The sequence below is a fragment of the Carassius auratus genome, unplaced genomic scaffold, assembly GCF_003368295.1.
Source record: "Carassius auratus strain Wakin unplaced genomic scaffold, ASM336829v1 scaf_tig00047446, whole genome shotgun sequence".
Taxonomy (NCBI): Eukaryota; Metazoa; Chordata; class Actinopteri; order Cypriniformes; family Cyprinidae; genus Carassius; species Carassius auratus.
In genome coordinates, this window is record NW_020527031.1 from 35509 (window position 1) to 54505 (window position 18997).

At 34.5% G+C, this 18997-nt stretch overlaps 1 protein-coding gene across 1 annotated transcript; it reads left to right on the forward strand.

Moving 5' to 3' along the window:
• Window positions 1–251: 251 nt before the first annotated feature.
• On the forward strand, window positions 252–18692 carry LOC113088892 (uncharacterized). Its single transcript, XM_026255861.1, has 15 exons — window positions 252–345; window positions 883–973; window positions 3220–3306; window positions 3391–3483; window positions 3655–3729; window positions 4188–4301; window positions 7317–7451; window positions 12497–12580; window positions 13877–13975; window positions 14087–14167; window positions 15157–15252; window positions 16037–16135; window positions 16427–16455; window positions 17087–17143; window positions 17261–18692. The coding sequence occupies exons 2-15, from the start codon at window positions 904–906 to the stop codon at window positions 17498–17500; spliced, it is 1359 nt and encodes a 452-aa protein (XP_026111646.1). The 5' UTR covers window positions 252–345; window positions 883–903; the 3' UTR covers window positions 17501–18692.
• The last annotated feature ends 305 nt before the right edge of the window (window positions 18693–18997 follow it).

The window sequence follows — 18997 nt, forward strand, 5'->3', positions numbered from 1 at the left end:
ACGATTTTGACGTGACGTGCGTGCTCTCCTTCACGTCCGCGTCCTCAACCCACCCCCGCTGGGTTAAAAAAGATAGTTATTTTCAACCCAAACTTGGGTTAAAACATCCCAAAGTCCTATCCAACGGCCTCAACCCAGCAGTTGGGTTGAAAAAACAAACATTTTTTAGAGTGTTGTTCTCATACCTTTAATTGGTTTACATGTTCCATCCTGTTTTTTTTTTGTTTTTTTTGTTTTTTTTACTTCACTCCAGTTAGGAAATGTGAGGTGCTGTATGACTACACTGCTGAGGAAGATGACGAGCTGGAGCTTGTTGTTGGGGAAACAATAGAGATTCTATCAGGGGTATGCGAATTAACACAACACTTCATTCAAAGCTTACTGCATCTTTTAATGGACTATTTTGCTATGTTTGACTTTTCTTGAGTAATCATGTGTACACATTAAGGTGAGCATGATTTCACCAAGTACAACATGTTCCTTTATCAACATCCTTATTGATCCTGGAACATCATTCCAATCAACCAATCAGAACTCAGGTATAACTTTTCAGGAAATGTCAGTTTTAGGCCTATAGTCAGGATTAGGTGCTTCTAAATCATTTTTAATAAGCTATCATTTCACAATGATTTAGGAATAAATTATGGGTAGGGTTGGGTTTAGGGGTAGGGATTGTGTTAAGTCTGTATTTTTGGACAATAATGTTGATCCAGTATCAGCAAAAGATGTTGATCCAGGAACATGTCTTATTTGGCAAAAACACGGCGACCCAACATTAAAGAATAATTCACTCATTTATATATAATATCTTTCTGAGTGGAATAATTAATCTAGATTCTGTTTTTCTATTTAAATACTCAATTTTACTGTTTTATCTTGCAGAATGAGGAGGACGGGTGGTGGATGGGAAAGAAAAATAACAAAACAGGACTGTTTCCATCAAATTATGTGAAACAAATTGACCGTACACAGGGTAAGTTATTACACTTCAGCTGAACAGGTTTCTTCATCGGCTGTGCTGGCAGTTTAGGAAAAGTAGACATTGTCTTATGCCTAATGAGAAATCTGTAACAATTTGCAATAAGGGTACATGAATAATCATGTACTAATGCCTAAATTAATACTTAATTCATCCTATACTAATGATTATTAAAGGTGTTAACTAATCACAAACTAATGAAGAGCTATCCTTAACTATGACTGGAGTCATATGAATTCAGGCATGAATAATGGCAGCCTTAACTACATGTTAATACATGTTTGATAGTTACTTTGATAGTTATAACTAAATCAAACAGCTTCTCTAAGAAGGAATAAGAAATACTCAGACTTTGAAATTAATTTAAATAATTGAATATCATAATTTGAGGTTTTGACATATTTAGTGCTGTCATAATCTTTATTGGTTAGTTTTGTTAGTATATGATGAATTAAGTATTAATTTAGGCATCAGTACATTATTATTCATATACCCCTTATTGTAAAGTGTTACTATGAAATCCATATGAATGGCATTGATTTAGTATTTTAAGGCTGTTTAACTGGTTCTTGAGGTTGTACTCTTCAATTTGAAGAGGATTTAATAACATTCTTGAACATCTAAGCAGGGTAAACAAAACAAAAAGTTTGTCTGCAACATGTTAAAAGTGTTCTTGTTTTGCTCCCTCAAGATAATAAACTGACTCATCCAATTGAACAATTTTTATTATAGCTACTTATTATTTCTCTAGTTGGTTTTAATTATTTACTTTTATTTTATTTTAGAACATTTTGCAAGTTGTATTTAATTATAGATTATACAATTTATTTATACATTATAGGTTTCAACAAAATGCACTTCTAACAAATGTCTAAATGTTGTCCCAGCTTTCCAAATTGAATTATTTTAATAAACAATTTTACACAGAACAAAGTTGTGCAAGTTCCCAGCAAGCATTGCAGCTTAAAATAATTGTGGGACCAATTATTTAAAAAAATTAAAATTAACACAGAAACAGTGTTAAAGTGAATTAGAAAATTAAGTGATTTAATGAGTGATGATTGTCCATTAGTAATGAAAACCTGATAACAGGCAGAATCACTAATGGAAATAGTCACAATTTTTATTTTACCATTATGGTAATCAGTGTAGTTTGAATCTTGACCCTTGACTTTTTAACATTAGATTTTGTCTGCCTTCTGTAACTGAGTTATAACAACCATATAAGCCAAGACTAAATGTGATTAGGTTGTGTTGGTTGTTTTGACATAATAATTTATGACCTGAAAAACCAAACTTGTTAAGAGCCTTATCTCAGAGTTAGATTTACATTACTGATTACAGGAGCCCTGCATAAAGACATTTTTTAATATAATTGGAAGAATTTGTAAAAAAAAAAAAAAAAAAACATTTTTATTAAATCATTCTGACACACATGCACATAAAGATTCAGTGTATGGATCTCAACAACAGTGACGAACAGGATATTCAGATACAAAGATCAACTCTGAACATCTCAAAACAAGCTGCTAAAGTCACATAAATGGCAAAAAATAAAATAAAATTGTAAAAATAAATGTTCATGCCAAAATTCATGCTGGGAGCCATGGATGAATTTTGATTGGTGTCATGGGGGCAGGTAACCATCCCAATAACCTTTATTAGCACTTAGTTCCTGTATGCAAACTAAACGAACCAATAATCCGTGCAATATGACTGAGTACAGTTCACTAATATGTTCATAAGTGGTTATGTTATGAGTGGCGTACAAATCACCGTATACACTGCACAAGTTTACCAGCTCTCCAAAAATGTGATAAGATTTTTGCGGGCTGTTCCAATTGTTAAGGTGATGGTAAAATGTTCAACCCATTTGAAGTATATTGCCAATTTATTAGGTCATGAGGAATTAGGTCACTACATGATAATTATATTGTAATCAATACATAATCATCACCTGATCAGATTTCCTCTCTACTGGAGATTTTGTTGTGTATGTAAACAAGTTTATTTGACAATAATTTTATTGCAATTATGTATAAACCAAATTTGCATGTGGATGATACCACGAAGACCATTTTGCAAAAATAAATAGAAAAACAAGCAAATAAATACATTTTGTGAGGGAGCTTATGCCCTGCTAAAACGTTTAATGCTTTAACCCCTCAATGTTCAGAACAAAACTATGCTCTTGTGGAGTCCTGAGCATCTGTGGAGATTAAATTGTGTTGTCTCTCCAGACACAGTCTTTCGTCTTCAGATGTGTCTCGTCTTCTGTCCAAATGTTCTGATGTTTCTAGCGTTTGTCCTCTGGGGTGTTTCTGAAGGTCAGTGTTCCACTGCTCATTAATCATCAGTGCATTATAATAAATAATTCTAACAGTAATTATTAATGTCTGGTTTTGTTTCAGGGTCTCTGTTTGAGTCGGTCTCTTGTTGTGCTCTTTATTTTCTGAGGCCTCTCTTGTTGCTCTGGACGGCTCCATATATTAATGAGTTCACAGGTGATTCATTGTTACCAGCTTATGAGAGAAATATACTTCATGAATTATAATACCCAGATACTAAACAGTCAGTCAGGACCTAAATTAATTTAGATTAAAACTGATTCAATGTTTCATTGTGTTGGTGTTGTAAATGATATTGTGATGTAATTCATCTTTTCTGTTTTACAGACAACATGAAAACATGGGTTCAGTATGACAGTTATGAGACAGAATATATGGTTTTCTCAGCTGTTTTTTATTCAGGTAAAGAAATGAACAATTACTATCATAAACACATTAAAATGCACATTAACACTTGAACCATAATTATATTTAAATATTCTCCGTATCCTGCAGAAACTCTTAAAAATAACATGACATGAATAGATTAATAATCTACACGTGTCGTCACTCTTATAATCTACACCGGTTAATGATGGAGAAATCACATTAATAAACAGACATAATGTTATAGTGACTGAGACTGAAGCTGAAGCTACTTCTACATCACTTCTCAGCATGTTTTGGGGTCATGTGAGGGTCAGGGGTCATATAATCAGCACAAAGGTCACAGGGTCAGTGTCAGGAACAGTTCAATGAATGAGTCGTAAATAATGCTGTATCTGTGCAGTGAGAAGAGGTTTTGCAATTCTTGTGATCTGTATTATTATATTTGGTTCTTCTTTTTTAGTAATTGATGTTTTTCATCTTGTTTCTTCTAGTTCTGTTTAAATCTGCCCTGGACAAGAGTCTGAATTACACTGGATTTGAAGGAGTCATGATTATAGTCTTCTTTGTGATTGTGATTCTGTTCAACCTCATCTATATTATTTACTGTGAGTATTTCCTTTCTTTAAGAGTCAGTGAGATGAATGTGCTGTAAATCATGATTTATCTGATTAATGCTGCTTGTTAAAGACACAACATATTAAACCTCAATAACAGACCTGATTCATCAATTAATAGACACATTTCCATTAGATGAGTTATTATAGCAAATATAGTACTCAGTGTTTTACACAGACATGATGAAGAGAGAAAAAACTGAAGAAAGAATAGAAGAAAACACAAAAACAAATTAAAATTAAGTGTTGATTTTAAAATGTATGAAATGTATAAAACAGACTGTCACTGTCCATTAGAGGATGGGAACTGAAATGAGAAGTGAATCAGCAGATGAAGTCTCTAGTTTATATCAGTCTCAGGCCATTGAGTGATTTAAAGACAAATAAGAAAAGAGAAATTATTCTATTATACACAAAATACTACATTTTTCATGACAGCATACAGTATTAAAAAAAAAATATATATATATATTCAAGATTCGTCAGCTCTTGTCCTGGAGGGCCATCTAATCCTGATCAAACTCTCGTGCCTGTGATTCTCTGATGATCCTGAACTGATTAACATGTTCAGGTGTGTTTGATCAGAGTTACAGGAGTAAACTCTGCAGGAAACTGGATCTCAGGACAGATTTGAGCATCTCTGATGTAGAGATATTGTGTGTCTGTTACAAAAATTCAGGAGGGATTTTTGATCCCAAAAAAAATATATTTATTTAAAGTTGAAAAAGCTTCATTTTTGTCAGGTTTTTCTATTCTGTCTGGGACGTCACTATTGTGTGTTCCCCCAAACCACCATCGGGTGTCCCTATTATAAATTATCTATATATGATTTGTTTTATAAGAATTATAAGCCTTTATAAGATTAACAACAAAGTTTAAGTTTGGACAATCATTAAGGAGTTGTTTAAAATGAATAAATTCTGTCTGTATTTATATTTTTACTGAATTCTTTCTATTCTTGCCTTTCACTAATTCCCTTCAACTGTATTTGAATTGAGCATTTCTGGGGATGGAAACAGTGAAAACAAGCCTTACCTCACTTCCTGTTTAACACGTCTAATCTTCTTCAGTTTTGAGAATCTGAAAAGGTCCAAATAATAACTAAGATATGTTATGTTGTATGACAAGCGAGAAATGTTCATGGAGCTTTGACACCATGGGTATCATGGTCTAAATAATACTGATCTGTGTGTACTGGAATCCACTCTGAATTAAAACAACACATGCCTGCCATTCATACTGCTGTATATTTCTATAAATATTAGGTTTGTAACAGTACACACAACTCTGGAGTAGAGGAATAGATCAAATGCAGCACTTTTTATTCAATATGCAATACTACTTGCACAACATGAAACAAAATAAAAATGTGCAAAAATGAGCTTCAGCAATTGTTCACATTAACACTGTCTTTGTGAATCCAAAAACTCAACACAAAACTGACTTCTTAATTCTCTTAAACACTTATTTAACTTGTCAGTGTGTTAACTTGAAAGCTCTATTAATGTACTGAAATTAGTTTTGTAAGCAAACACATTTTGAACATGTTGCCTTCAACAAACAGGAAAAAACATCTAGATAAAGGCCCTTCCAGCTTTTGCGTTACATTTTTCACTTTAAGGACTCAATATGATTCTTAACATAAAATGTCACCCCCTCCCAGCTTCTCCCTTGAAGAGCTTTCAATGCACAGAGCTTTCCCAGGAACCTTTCCTGACCCGATGCAGTCTTCCCCACAGCCTCAATCTCCTCTGTAGAACACTTTCTGCGTGAGTTTTGTGAAGATCCTGAATAAAATAAGAGTAATTAGTAATTGTGATTGACTCAACAAAACATCTCAACACAGTTTTACTCAAATCTAGTTAGCATGGATGAAAATGTGTAAATTCTGGCACGTTTACATTCATGTCACCAAGTAACAATGGGAAACAAAAAAGCTAGTAATTCAGTCAATATCTAAGATATGTGCTGGACCTGAGAGGAAAATGACAAAATATTTCCTAAATCTTAATCATAAATTACTGCATGTGAAATGAGTGAAGCGAACTTTGTTCTGGAGAACCTTCCCTTGATTTTCATGTTTAAGCCTTCAGTAGCTAAAAATTTTAGATACAGGTCTGAAATATCCTGGAGTGAGATCCTGTAGATACAACCGGTTGAACAGTCTACAGACGAAATATAAGTTAGTTGAGACAAACCGCAGTGTGGCAGGGAAAGGAGGAGCTGGAGCAGGTAACAGCAGAAGCAAGGTTAATTTACAACCCCGTCAGTGAGCCTCACACCAATACACCAATAGTGCCCATAGTACAAACTCAACCCGGCTCCGTTAAGTGTACTGTTTTAATGTTTGTATTGTTTAATAATAATAATAACAATAATAATAAAAAGACTGTATAAAAGGCTTTAACCTATCGTTTGTTCAGAAGACAGCAAACACATTAAACTGAACATCAAGCTCAGTCTGCTATGTTGTCTCATATACACATCACACAAAAGTTATATCATCGTAATGATCAGTAGGATGGATCATTTGTTCTCCTGTAATGATATTATTTTGATCATATTTCGATCTGACCAGGGATTAATAACCAGAATCAGTGTTCACAGAAGTTAAATGATGAGGTCAAACACTTAATACAGGAGAGATGAATCATGATCATGTACAGTCTGATCAGATCACATGATCAACAATCACACATGATTTAATACATTTACACAGACACACATGATTCATACTGAACGGAGCTTCTGCACATTCACTTACTGTAAAAAGATGTTCATCTTAATATCTTCATAACACTTCTAATGTGTGTAATATTTAGTATATAATATAATCTTCTGTTTTGAGGATTTTGAGAGTATATGATATTTTATATGTTTGTATAGTTTTCAATGAGTGAAATTGTGTATAAGTGAAGTTACTTCTGTACCTATTATAATGATATTAATTTAGCGTCAGATCAAATATTTGGATTGTTATATTAATTGTTGTTGTTTTCTTCACAGTGTTGCTGAGATTGAATGGTAAAGCAAGTGAACGGATGATTACTATATTCAGTGTTCTGGCTGGAATCAGTTTTGATATTCTGCCTTCACTTCAGTTCATCCTCATCTTCTTCTCCTTTGGATCGATTAAAGGAGGTGAGTTTACATTTATCAACTATTCACATTCATTCATGAGGAATAGTGCAAGAAAACATTATTCAGCATTATTAAAATACAATCAAGAAAATCTGTGGAAACTTATACATACACACTAATTAAAGTATACTGATCTGATTAATGAATTACAGTTTATATCCAGTAGAGAGAGTGGAAGAAGAAAAGGAGAAGGGTGTTTTTCATGACACACCTATTAAATATTAAAGTATCTTTTAAAAGCATATCATTTATTTCAAACTGTCAGGAATGAGTCCAAAGATGAAGGAAACGGTTTAATACTAGAGTAAAGTTGATATTAAAGACACAATGTGTAAGATTTTTGTATTAAAATATCCTAAAAACATTAGATCAGTGTTATAAATATTGATGCCATGTACTTACATTATCTCATATGTTTTCAGGAATGTTTAAATCCAGAGAGATAATTCATTTTAATCAGTGTGATGGAGAGTCATTGTGTCGTCTGCAGTGACGTCACTCCCTCGAAGCTTTAATATATATATTATGTGTTATATTAGACAGGTGTGCAACTGTGTGGATAGATTGATGGACAGAGAACAGATCTGTGTTAAATAGCTCAACACTGTTAGTTATTGTTTGAACCCTGTTTTCTTGGTTTACCGTGAGTACCATGTTTTTACTCTGCTTCAGAGACAACACTGTTCTGTCAAGCGGTTAACAACATACTCAGACACAGCTTTATTTTTAATAACAATAATACAGCATTCTCTTCATTATACAATCTGTCTGAAAATGAATCCGCTGAACACAATATATTTAGTTTTTGAGCAACATATAGAATATTAGAAACAGTAGAAATAGTTTATTTTTCCTTGATTTGTTTCTTAAAAAGGAAACAGATTAAGACTGAAATCTTTATTTAACCTAAATCTGTAATTAGTTATTTGATTTTAGTTATATAATTCATAAACATATCATTTAGTTATATAACAATAATCATACACATAATTTGATTTAATAACAACCACTGTTGGGAACGTTACTTTAAAAAAATAATTGGTTATAGTTACTCTCTACTTGTTCCAAAAAGTAACTGAATTACTCTGTAATAAAAGTAACTCGTTACCAGGGAAAGTAGCTATTTGCGTTACTGTAAAAACAAAAAAAAGTTGCTATGTCAAATATATATATATATTTTTTTGTTGCAGTTTTCACAAGTCAGTTGAAATGAGTAGATCAGACAGGTGTTCGTACATAACTTTCAATATTTATTGCACTTCAACAGACAGCAAGAGGTTTATCCTGCACTTCAAGTATTATCTTTGTAAGTGTTTTTGGCCACTAGCTTTGTAGATGCATGTCACACATTACATGCACATTCCTGCCTTTGACCACAATGAATTTGAAGTTGTGCTTATATCTTCTTGAAAATGCCAAATTTTCATTGGATTGCTCCTGACTCGCCATCTCTGCTGCGAATCTCTGTGTAGCTGTTGCGTGTGTGTGTTTAGGGTTACTGAAAAAATAACGTCGTTACCTAACACCGTTCTTTTAAACGCTGTTATTTCAAACACTGATAATAACCCAATCTGAAGCAGAAACAGAATGTTGTGTCAATCTTTGTGAAATCATGCGACATGTCTGAAGAAGCTCTGAATGAGATGCAGATTCACACTCTGACAGCAGGAGGCGCCTCTGGAACAGCAGACACAGACCAGATACAGCGTTTCCTGCTTTAATATGAACTATACAGAGACCAGATGAAAAGAACATACCACGTAAACTTCCCAGAAGACAGTCAGCTCCCCTCCCCTCAGAAACACATTCATATCAACCCCTAATCAATATCCAATAATTCGTACATCATGAACAGTGAGTGATCTGCTGCTGCAGTATGTTTCTCTGTGCGTAAGTCTTCAGTGTCTCTGGTCTGTGTTTACAGCTTAACACACTTCATATTATCACATAAATTACATTTTTTTGGAAAATGATTGCATTGCAACGCAGTTTGTTCAAATACAGAACAGAGAGTTGCAATAAGGCCAAAAACGGCCAGTTGCCGATAGCATACAGGCCAAAATATACTTCGGCTGTCCGCATATCGTCAGCATTACATTATTCTGGTCATCACGATGGCTTGTGTACTGCACGTGTGTCGAGCTCAGCTGTCCGCGCTCATCTGCGGTGGAGTATACTTCTGAAAGCTGTGAGACGCGGCTGTGTGTGAGACGGAAATGAGCACTGAATGTGATGTGTCTTAAGTTCGGTCACCCTACACACACGTGACTGACCGCTCGCTCGCTCAACAGGAGGAAGGTCAGTGTTACTCTCTACACTGCTCTCAGTCTGAGAGATTCCTCAGTCTCTGAGGACACATGGAGAACAGAGCATACCGCAGGAACGGTATAATGGAGAATATCAGTGGTGTAGAAACAGTGACATCTTCAAATCATGGTATACCTGTAAACTGGTAATGACCCATGCCTAAATAAATGTCATAATACTATCTTTACTAAAGTCAAACCAATCAATTTATGCATTTCTTTTGTGTGTTTTTGGTAGTTTTAACCTTATTTACCTCTAAAATTAATAAATTACTCCATTGACTCCATTGATGTAAAATATGCTTATTTATATGTATATTTATTTATTTATTTATTTCCCTTCAGTAAAAATATTCATTTCAGTAGGCTTCATCAGCCAAAATCTTAAACTTTGGCTTACTTTGGTGTGATATGTTGGTACAAAAATAATAATTTCATGAAATATCAATATTAGCCACTAGATGGCAGTAGAGCTCACTGACTGCATGTAGACTGAGAACTACACCACTGTTGAACAAACTGAACCTCTGAAGATTTACATTTCATCACAAGTTCAATTGTAGAGAAAAAAAAAAAAAAAAAACAAGCACAGAATCCACAAAGGACAAATTCTAGACTTTTTTTAACCACTTAACATTGTTGAGTCAAATCAAGTTTTGTGTGTGTGTGCTCAGGTGGTAAACTTAGGGAAAACATGGCCAAGTTTTGTATTGCTCAGATTAAGGAAACCATTTTTATAAAAGAAAGAAGGAAAAAGGGTTTGCCCACATTTGTCCTCAAGGATCATTTATCATTTAGTGTTACTCTAGAGTTAATATGATATTGTAACATGGATGAGTCTTTACTGAAGTGTGCAGCAGTGTCTCACAGGAGCCTTCGAGCGAGCGCTCAGAGTAACATTATACCAGCCCTGTGTTTATAATAGCCCTGATTTATCACCACAGAAATAGTGATTAGTGATATTATTGTCATTTAAAAAAACATTTTATGGCCTTGAACATGTAATCATAATGTAACAGCATAATGCAAGAACACCTACACACTTCCAGATGACATTGTTTCTTTAATTCTATCATGGAAATTAAGTACCAGAATATTAGATACATCAAATACCTGAATAAATAGTAGATACACATTTTCCAACAAAGTACAAAGTAACAAGTAGAGAAAAAGAAACTGCTGAGCTTGTTTTCTGTGTAAATGAAGGGTGCACACTATTACTGAGAAACACAATCACTGCTCAGCAGTCAGACGTCTGTGTGCACAGAGATCATATCTGCAGATGAAACTTTTGTAGAAGTGATGTTTAAATTTGATCTAGCAGCTCAGGATTAAACCAGGTAGTGTTTGAAAAGCTGCTAAAGACACAGGAGCAATGGTGAAATGATCAAAACATGGTGACAGTAATTGAAGAAAATATAATCGAAGATATATTGAGTCACCAAAAATGATTGAGGTCATGTACATATTGTGCGATAAGTTGATATTTTGATTATTAATATTATTAAGGCAACAACTCCCATGATTCCACACTCAATCTCTGCATCATCAAGCTACACCCAAATTAAAAAAAACTACAACAGGCTGAACCGAATTGAACTGAGAACAGAAGAAACAAGCTGATTTGATTAGCACAATAAACCACCAATGTGAAAGATTCACACTGATGTCCAGGTTAATGTTAAACCCATCTCTGTTATAGAGAGTAATGGAGTATGAAAGAGCACTGCTGGAGCTGATCACTGTGCTGTGACAGATGAACACATGTTTTATGTTAAAACACGTTTAGATGTGTCTCTCTGTCATGAGTCTGTTCTGCTCCAGGTGCTTCTCAGTTTGACTTCTGTCACTGTGTACAGAGTCTGACGTACTCTACTCTTTCAGAGACCGATACCACTGCGTTTGAGTCTCCCAGGGATTGGTGTGATGTGTTTCTTTTGTGCTGTGATGTGTTTGTCCGTGTTGTTCTGGACTGGATCTCTTCATGATGCTGTGAGTGCAGGGAACTGAGCTTCAGATGCTGACTGAATTTAACACACATGGTTAAAAAAAAAAAAAGAAAAAAGAGAGAGAAAAAGTATATCCTGAATGCACTGTAAGTCACTTTGGATAAAAGCATCTGCCAAATGCGTTAATGATTTTGAATGTTTAATTGCCAGTGTTTCCAATTGTTTGCTTATTTGATTTAGTTACAGTTTGTGTCTGTTTCCACTTTATTAAACAGTGTTTGGGAATGGGTTTCCCATATTTCTCCAGTATGAAGAGCCAGTTCTTCATGTTCAGTTTTATTCAGGTTTTTCCAGTTGTCCCAGAATCTGTTTGCACTGACAGACTTCTTGATTATTGTCAGCTGTTTTGGGGTATATTGTGTTTTTGGATCTGAGTGTGTGTGTATTGTTTTAGTGTTTGACAGTAAAGAAGGTGAATCTCTGTTATATCCGGATCTCTGTGTTTCTGCCAAGACAAACTTTTGAGCTGTTTGCACATTGCTAGACAGTCTTGATCAGAACAATTATTATCCAGTTTTATTATCCCGTTATTTCTATCTTTCACAGCTAGACTGACGTAGTGTGAGTGAAAGTGTTTCTGCCTCTCGTGCTGTTTTCAGCTCATCTGTGTGGTGTTACACTGTGTGTTTGTGTTAGTTTCAGACAGTGGGGTTATTTATCTGAGGGAATGCATCTGTATTAATGTAATCTCAGTATCTGTATATTAATATAATCACTCTTCTGTTTCCAGGATTCATCATTGTGGCAGTTTTACCAGTGTTTACCACAGTGACGAGATACAACTGGAATGCAGTATGTGGTCAACAGATGGGTTGTAAGTGTTTGATGAATTCTGATCTGATCCCTGATATAGACACTAATAACTCATGACATCATAATCTGATCAATATCTGATTCATTAATGCTCTCTGTTAGTCATTATGTATTTATCATCTTCACAGATGTTGGGTGAAGGGTTAAATGAGATTAGAAATACTTCCAGTGATTTCAGATGTAATAATTGGTGTTCAGTTGTTTTGAGCATTTGTGAGATGGTTTAAATATTATTTAGTTTTAATTACAGAAGTGCATTTTTTTATAATATTATATACAGAGCTGGGCAGATTACTCACAAACTGTAATCTGTTACTGATTCCAGATTACATACACAAGTTTACACATTCCAGGTGATATAATCAGATTACTTTTGGATTAGTTTTAGATATCTTTTGATCTTACTCATCACATTGTTTTAAGCATGATAATCTTGCACCATATTGATATAAAAAAAAACAAAAGAAAGTATATTCCTTTCATTGAAATTAACAACATAAAGTGGATTAAAGATCACATTACGTCAATGTTTCCCAAGCTGGGGTTTGTGAAGAACTGCAAGAGGTTTGTGAGTTTAATGAGAAGTTAATTATTAAGTTAATCATACAAATTGACATTTCCTAAAAATGAATTATTTAATTTGTTTATCTGCATTTAACATGAACATCAACCAATGTGTAAATAAACAAGCAAATGTGTAAATTATGAAATATTCATTTTAAAATCTCAGTAAATATATCAGATGAAAGATGTTCAGATGACAAAAATACATTTGGGAAACCCATCATTATATGTAAATAAGAAATAATGTGAATTTGTGTATTTTAATGTGTTTGAAAGACCTATGCCTTCCAAAGATATTAAAAACAGACGGTTAAATAAGTTACTGGGTGATAATTCAGATAAATATGATTGTGTTCATCAGTAGTTAGATGATTTCTGTAAATGCAGTGGTCAGCTGACTAATGACTGGACTCTGAAGACTGGAGACTGTCTGAGTCTATAGAAGCGGAGGATATCTCAGGAAGGAACGTTTAAAAGATGGAAAAGAGGAATTAGGGAGAATCACTAAATAAAAGGGACATCATTTGTATAAATAATATGTAACTGTATTCTGATTCTGAGTATTCAATCTAATTACAAGTACTTAATTTCTGGAATCTGATTACATAACTCAGATTAAATATAATCAGTTTCTACCAAGCTCTAAAGATATAATATTATAATATCACAGCAGAAACACTAGATTATAGATATACTATTGTACATATGTAGTAATATTAAAGCTGTTTTTCAGGTTCACCTGCGCTCATGAGATCAGTGTGGTTAACTCTCATGATGCTGATCAATGCTGTATTGGTCTATTTCTACATCACAGCTCTGGAAAATGAAAAGGGTATGATAATATGATATATCTCATGAACTGAATCATCTTATATGTGTTCTACAGTGCAGTGTTTGTCAGTGATGAACTCTTGCTGAATCTGATGTGTGTGTTGGTGTTCAGATCGTGTCGGATGGGTCTGTGTGATTGTGTTTCTCCAGACGCTCTGGACACTGGTCAACTTCACAGCCTCATTTACATGGGGTACAGTATAAATCATTTCAGTCATGTGGTATAGTGTTAATAATCTGCTCTGATCTTCTTCTCACTGTCATGATTTCACTATCAGCTCTCGTTTATCCCCTTCACTTCTCTGAACAGAGATCGAGTCTCCACACTGGAAAATATTATCATAATTGTAACAGTAAAGGAATGTAAAAATGCAACAGTAAAAACAGTTTACAGTAATTTCCCTTAATATATACAATTTCTTGTTTTTGTTCTTATAAGTTATGAGCATTAGGACTTTGTTACATCTTATGTTAATATTAACTGCATTATTTCAGTCTCGTGTGTGTTATGATGGTGGTGTTTATTATTTGTGTGAATGATGCAGCTTCTGTATATTAATGTTTTCCTCATCAGCTTATGATGAGCTTTGATTCATCAGTAACTTTCTCTTGTCAGTCTTTCATAAATGTACAGAACAGATTTCAGCGCTTCAGGAGGCTGAAATATTAACATTATAGCAGTTAATGAAATACAGGTTTATCATTTAAGACACATCAATAAATCCTGAATATATTTTAAGATGAAGTTCTTCTGACTTTATTTTATTTTTACTGTAAAACTTCACAGCTGTTTTTAAAGTGTAGTTAAGTTATTCATCATTTTCTATCCCAGAAAAGCTTTAATTCTGTTGTAATAATGATTTTCATGAAATCAAGCTGATATTTCACTGTAATGTTTCCTCAATCAAGCTCAAACGTGTGAAATATGAGGCTGTGTTTGTGTATGAATATTGTGTTGTTGTCATGTTTTATTCAACTTCTATCAATGAACAAATGAATGATGAAAAACCTTATTATTCTGCAGAATAATGTCTGTATGATTTATTAGTTCTCATTATCTTCATGAAGCACTTCTGTCCTGATGAGATTTAATTTGTGGTGTTGTTTCTCTGTAGTGGTTATTAAAGTGGTTTAATCGTATATGATGCTGCTGATATTGATCCGTATGATTTGATCTTCCAGATCTTCCCAGTGTCACAGCTGTGTATGTGTTTGGATCAGTCGGTGTTGTGTTACTGAACTCTGTTGCTCTGATGACTGAACTGATCCTCAAAACAGGTGAATGAACACTCGATCATCACACACTACACAATTACACTCATATATCTGCACATTAATGATTATTATAAACTAAGGACAGATCGTGTCTGGGCTCAGTCACCGTCTGCAGTCAGCAGAAACATCTTGTTTATATTTGTGACTGTCTCCAGATATTGTATAAGAGACTCTGAAGATGTTCACTGTCAAACAACATTTAAGTTTCATGTCATTTTATCAAATAGTTGATTACACATCTTGTTGTGATTTATTTATTATCTTTATTTTATTTCATAAGTTAACATTGCAGGTTAAAGGGTTTTAAGACTATTAGTTTTTTTATCTACAGTCAAATAAATTAAAATAGCCTTAATGATGTCAGCGATTTCTCTCTTTTTAAAGATGTTATCAAGAATTCTTCTTGACTTCACTTTTTCTTAAATGTTAAGAATTGTAAAATAAATTTCATAACAAATAAGCTATTCTTCATGATGAATTTTCTTCATAACTAATATAACTATGAACATGAATAGTTATTGTTCAAAACTAATTTAGCATAAAACAAAAAATATATATATATTTAGTTTTGTGTCAAATGGATAAGGAAATTTCGATCTCATGAAAGAGTGTTTTCTGTCAGAAATGGACTTTGGTGTGAACATGAAACACAATGGTTAGGTTTATCGGTCAGTCTCAGGATGTTTCAGCTAATCATGTAGTGTGTAGCTTAATAATCATTGTAATCAGATAATCATGTTGTTTGGTGAATATCATGAATAAAACACTTGTTTATGTTCATCTTCAGTTAATGGTGAAGGAGCGACGGGAGACATGAGGATCATCGTCTTCTCCTCTGAATTACTCTTCACTTTAATTCTGATCATTTTAATGGTATTTGAACCCTGTGAGTATAACTGAACATTAAATACATTCACTTCAGGTGTTTTATTATTTTCATTTAAGAATATGATCTTTAGGATGTGACACTTCTAGAGATATGTCTACTGTTTTTCCGTGTTGTCTGTTTGTTCAGTCATTTCTGAACTGATCTGAAGCTCTTCATCACTCTCTGAACATCATTAAACTCATTCTCATATATGCAGACGTACATCTGAGGGTTTATTTGATTCGTTCTGAGACTGGTCTGTTATTGAGTGTGATGTGTCTGAATCTGATCAGATCTCTTTCTTCACAGGGATCACACCGTGTCTGCAGTCGTGTACGGTGAGTATCAGAAACCAGATGTGATTCATTCTCCTGCCGTGAGTTAAAGGAGCTCTTGGTGATTTAATGTTTCTCTTAAATACTTCATACAGACACACATCAGTTTCTGCTTACAGACCTCACTGTGGAAATAGACCTGCTCTATTCACATTTCTATTTGTCACCTGTGATCAACTGACTCCACAAACTCTATAATAATCTGTGAATTAATTCTGCTTCATTACTGAAGGACTGTTCTGGGGAAATTCACTTCACTTGAGTTTTATTGAAATAGAATAACTAGTTTTACTAAATTACATTTGCAAGGAAGCGACTAGATACTTGGACATTTAACTGAGTAAAATGAAGTACAATTAATAAAAATACAAAGCTCTTTGAGCAGCTGTCTTTCTGAGAGGACTTTACATCAGTTTAACTGGATTTGTCAAAAGTGCTATTCTTTAGTTTATATATAAAGCTTTATAAAAGTGGACAAAGTCACTGACTGCCCCTTTAAAGAACTGTGTGAGAAGCAGAAGCACATTTAGTGAAGGTGTGTGTGTGTGTGTGTGTGTGTGTGTGTGTGTGTGTGTGTGTGTGTGTGTGTGTGTGTGTGTGTGTGTGTGAATGAACTGTCTTGTCTTGAACACAGAAGACAATGCAGTCTTGTCGAGCTGCAGCCGCTGGATCACAGAATCAGGAATCTCAGGTTAGTGTCAGGATTACTGTTCTCCAGAAGCACAGAGATGACTGTAGATCACTGCTTCCTTCATTTATTAATCACTGCTGCTGAACAACACATGTTAAAGTCTGATTCTGAACCCAGAACGCAGGAGCAGATTCAGCCACTGGATCGAACCAGAACCAGAGCCAGAGCGAGAGCGAGAGCGAGAGCGAGAGCGAGAACCAGAACCAGAGTCAGAACCAGAACCAGAACCAGAACCAGAACCAGAACCCAGCAGAAGCACATGAGACGATTCCTCTAGTGAACACACAACACCAGGAGAACAGCAGGAGCGACGGGACGGAGGAAGCTCAGCCGGATTCAGTGGTTTCACAATCATAATCAACAGTCAGAGAAAAACACTTGTGAGGATTTAAGAGTTCAGTCTCATTCTTCATCTGTTATTGAGGCCGTTATTTAATGTGTGTTTGCTGTAAATATATGCAGGATGTCTTTATATTGCTGTAATAGTAAACTACTACAGCAGTAGAAATGAAACTCAGACTCCTTCAAGATCAACGGAGAGAAATCAGTGTTATAATATTAACTTTAATAAACACATGTGGATTGATGCTGGAGTCTCAAGATCACAGAGATCAGTTTCTGTATCCCACAATGCAAAGTGTTTCACCTGATTCTCCATTTCCAGTGTGATGACAGAAGCAGAAGTAACTCAGACAGATGATGTATTTCTACTCTATCTCAGATGGACTCATGGGAACAGCTGCACTGTAGTTAGGGTCAAACACTGGAGGAGCTCAGACATCTACTGTATGAGTCTATTGTAGGGATGTGCGTGACGACTCATTTTACAGTCGTTTAAACAGACGTTTTGTATCCGACTAGCAAGAAAAAAGCAAGAACCCCCCAAAAGATGGTAAAAAAAAAAAAAAAAAAAACTTGTGTGTGCGTGTATATAATAGCCTGCATTTGAAACACTTAATCTATGAATCACACTGACGAATCACTCAATGAATTCTGCCAAAAATACGTAACAGTTATGCTGTTCTCTTGCCTTGCCTTAACATCATTTAATTTTAAAATTGTGGGGAAGTCGTGGCCTAGTGGTTAGAGAGTTTGACTCTTATCTGTAAGGTTGTGGGTTCGAGTCTCAGGCTGGTAATACCACGACTGAGGTGTCCTTGAGCAAGACACTGAACGTGTGTGTGTGTGTGTGTGTGTGTGTGTTCAGATGGTTTGATAGATGCTATGATAGACTGCACTGTAAGTATCTGCTGAATAATGATCTGATCTGTGTTTAACTGTATCAGTATCTCTGTTATATTGATCATCTGTGTTTACAGAAACACATTACTGTAATGTGATCATTTATTGATCACTAATATCCCCTGTTTAGTAAATCTGGCCCTTACTCCATGTAATTTATTAAATAATGTATCACACACACACACACACACACACAGCTAAACACACACACATACACTTGTGACACACACAAATATTTTGACATATAAATTCAGAGTAAAATCATAGACACACGTTTTATTTTCTTGCCGTTTTTCTTTTATATAAACACACAAACACACACACCTAACGTTCACACACACACACACACACACACACACACACACACACACACACACACACACGATGAACCATGAGCACAAACACACATCAGAACAGCTGCAGTTTCAGAACAGCTTTTGGATTAAATAAAATCATTTATTGGATTAATAAAGTTTGTGTTGTGGTGTCATGTTGTAAATTTGTAATGTAATCAATCATTTCTAAAGAACTGAAAGAGTTGTTGGGTTTTAATGAAAGTATTCAGCAGTAAGTATTAATCTGTAGTGTATTTACTGTTTTGAGTAATTTTAC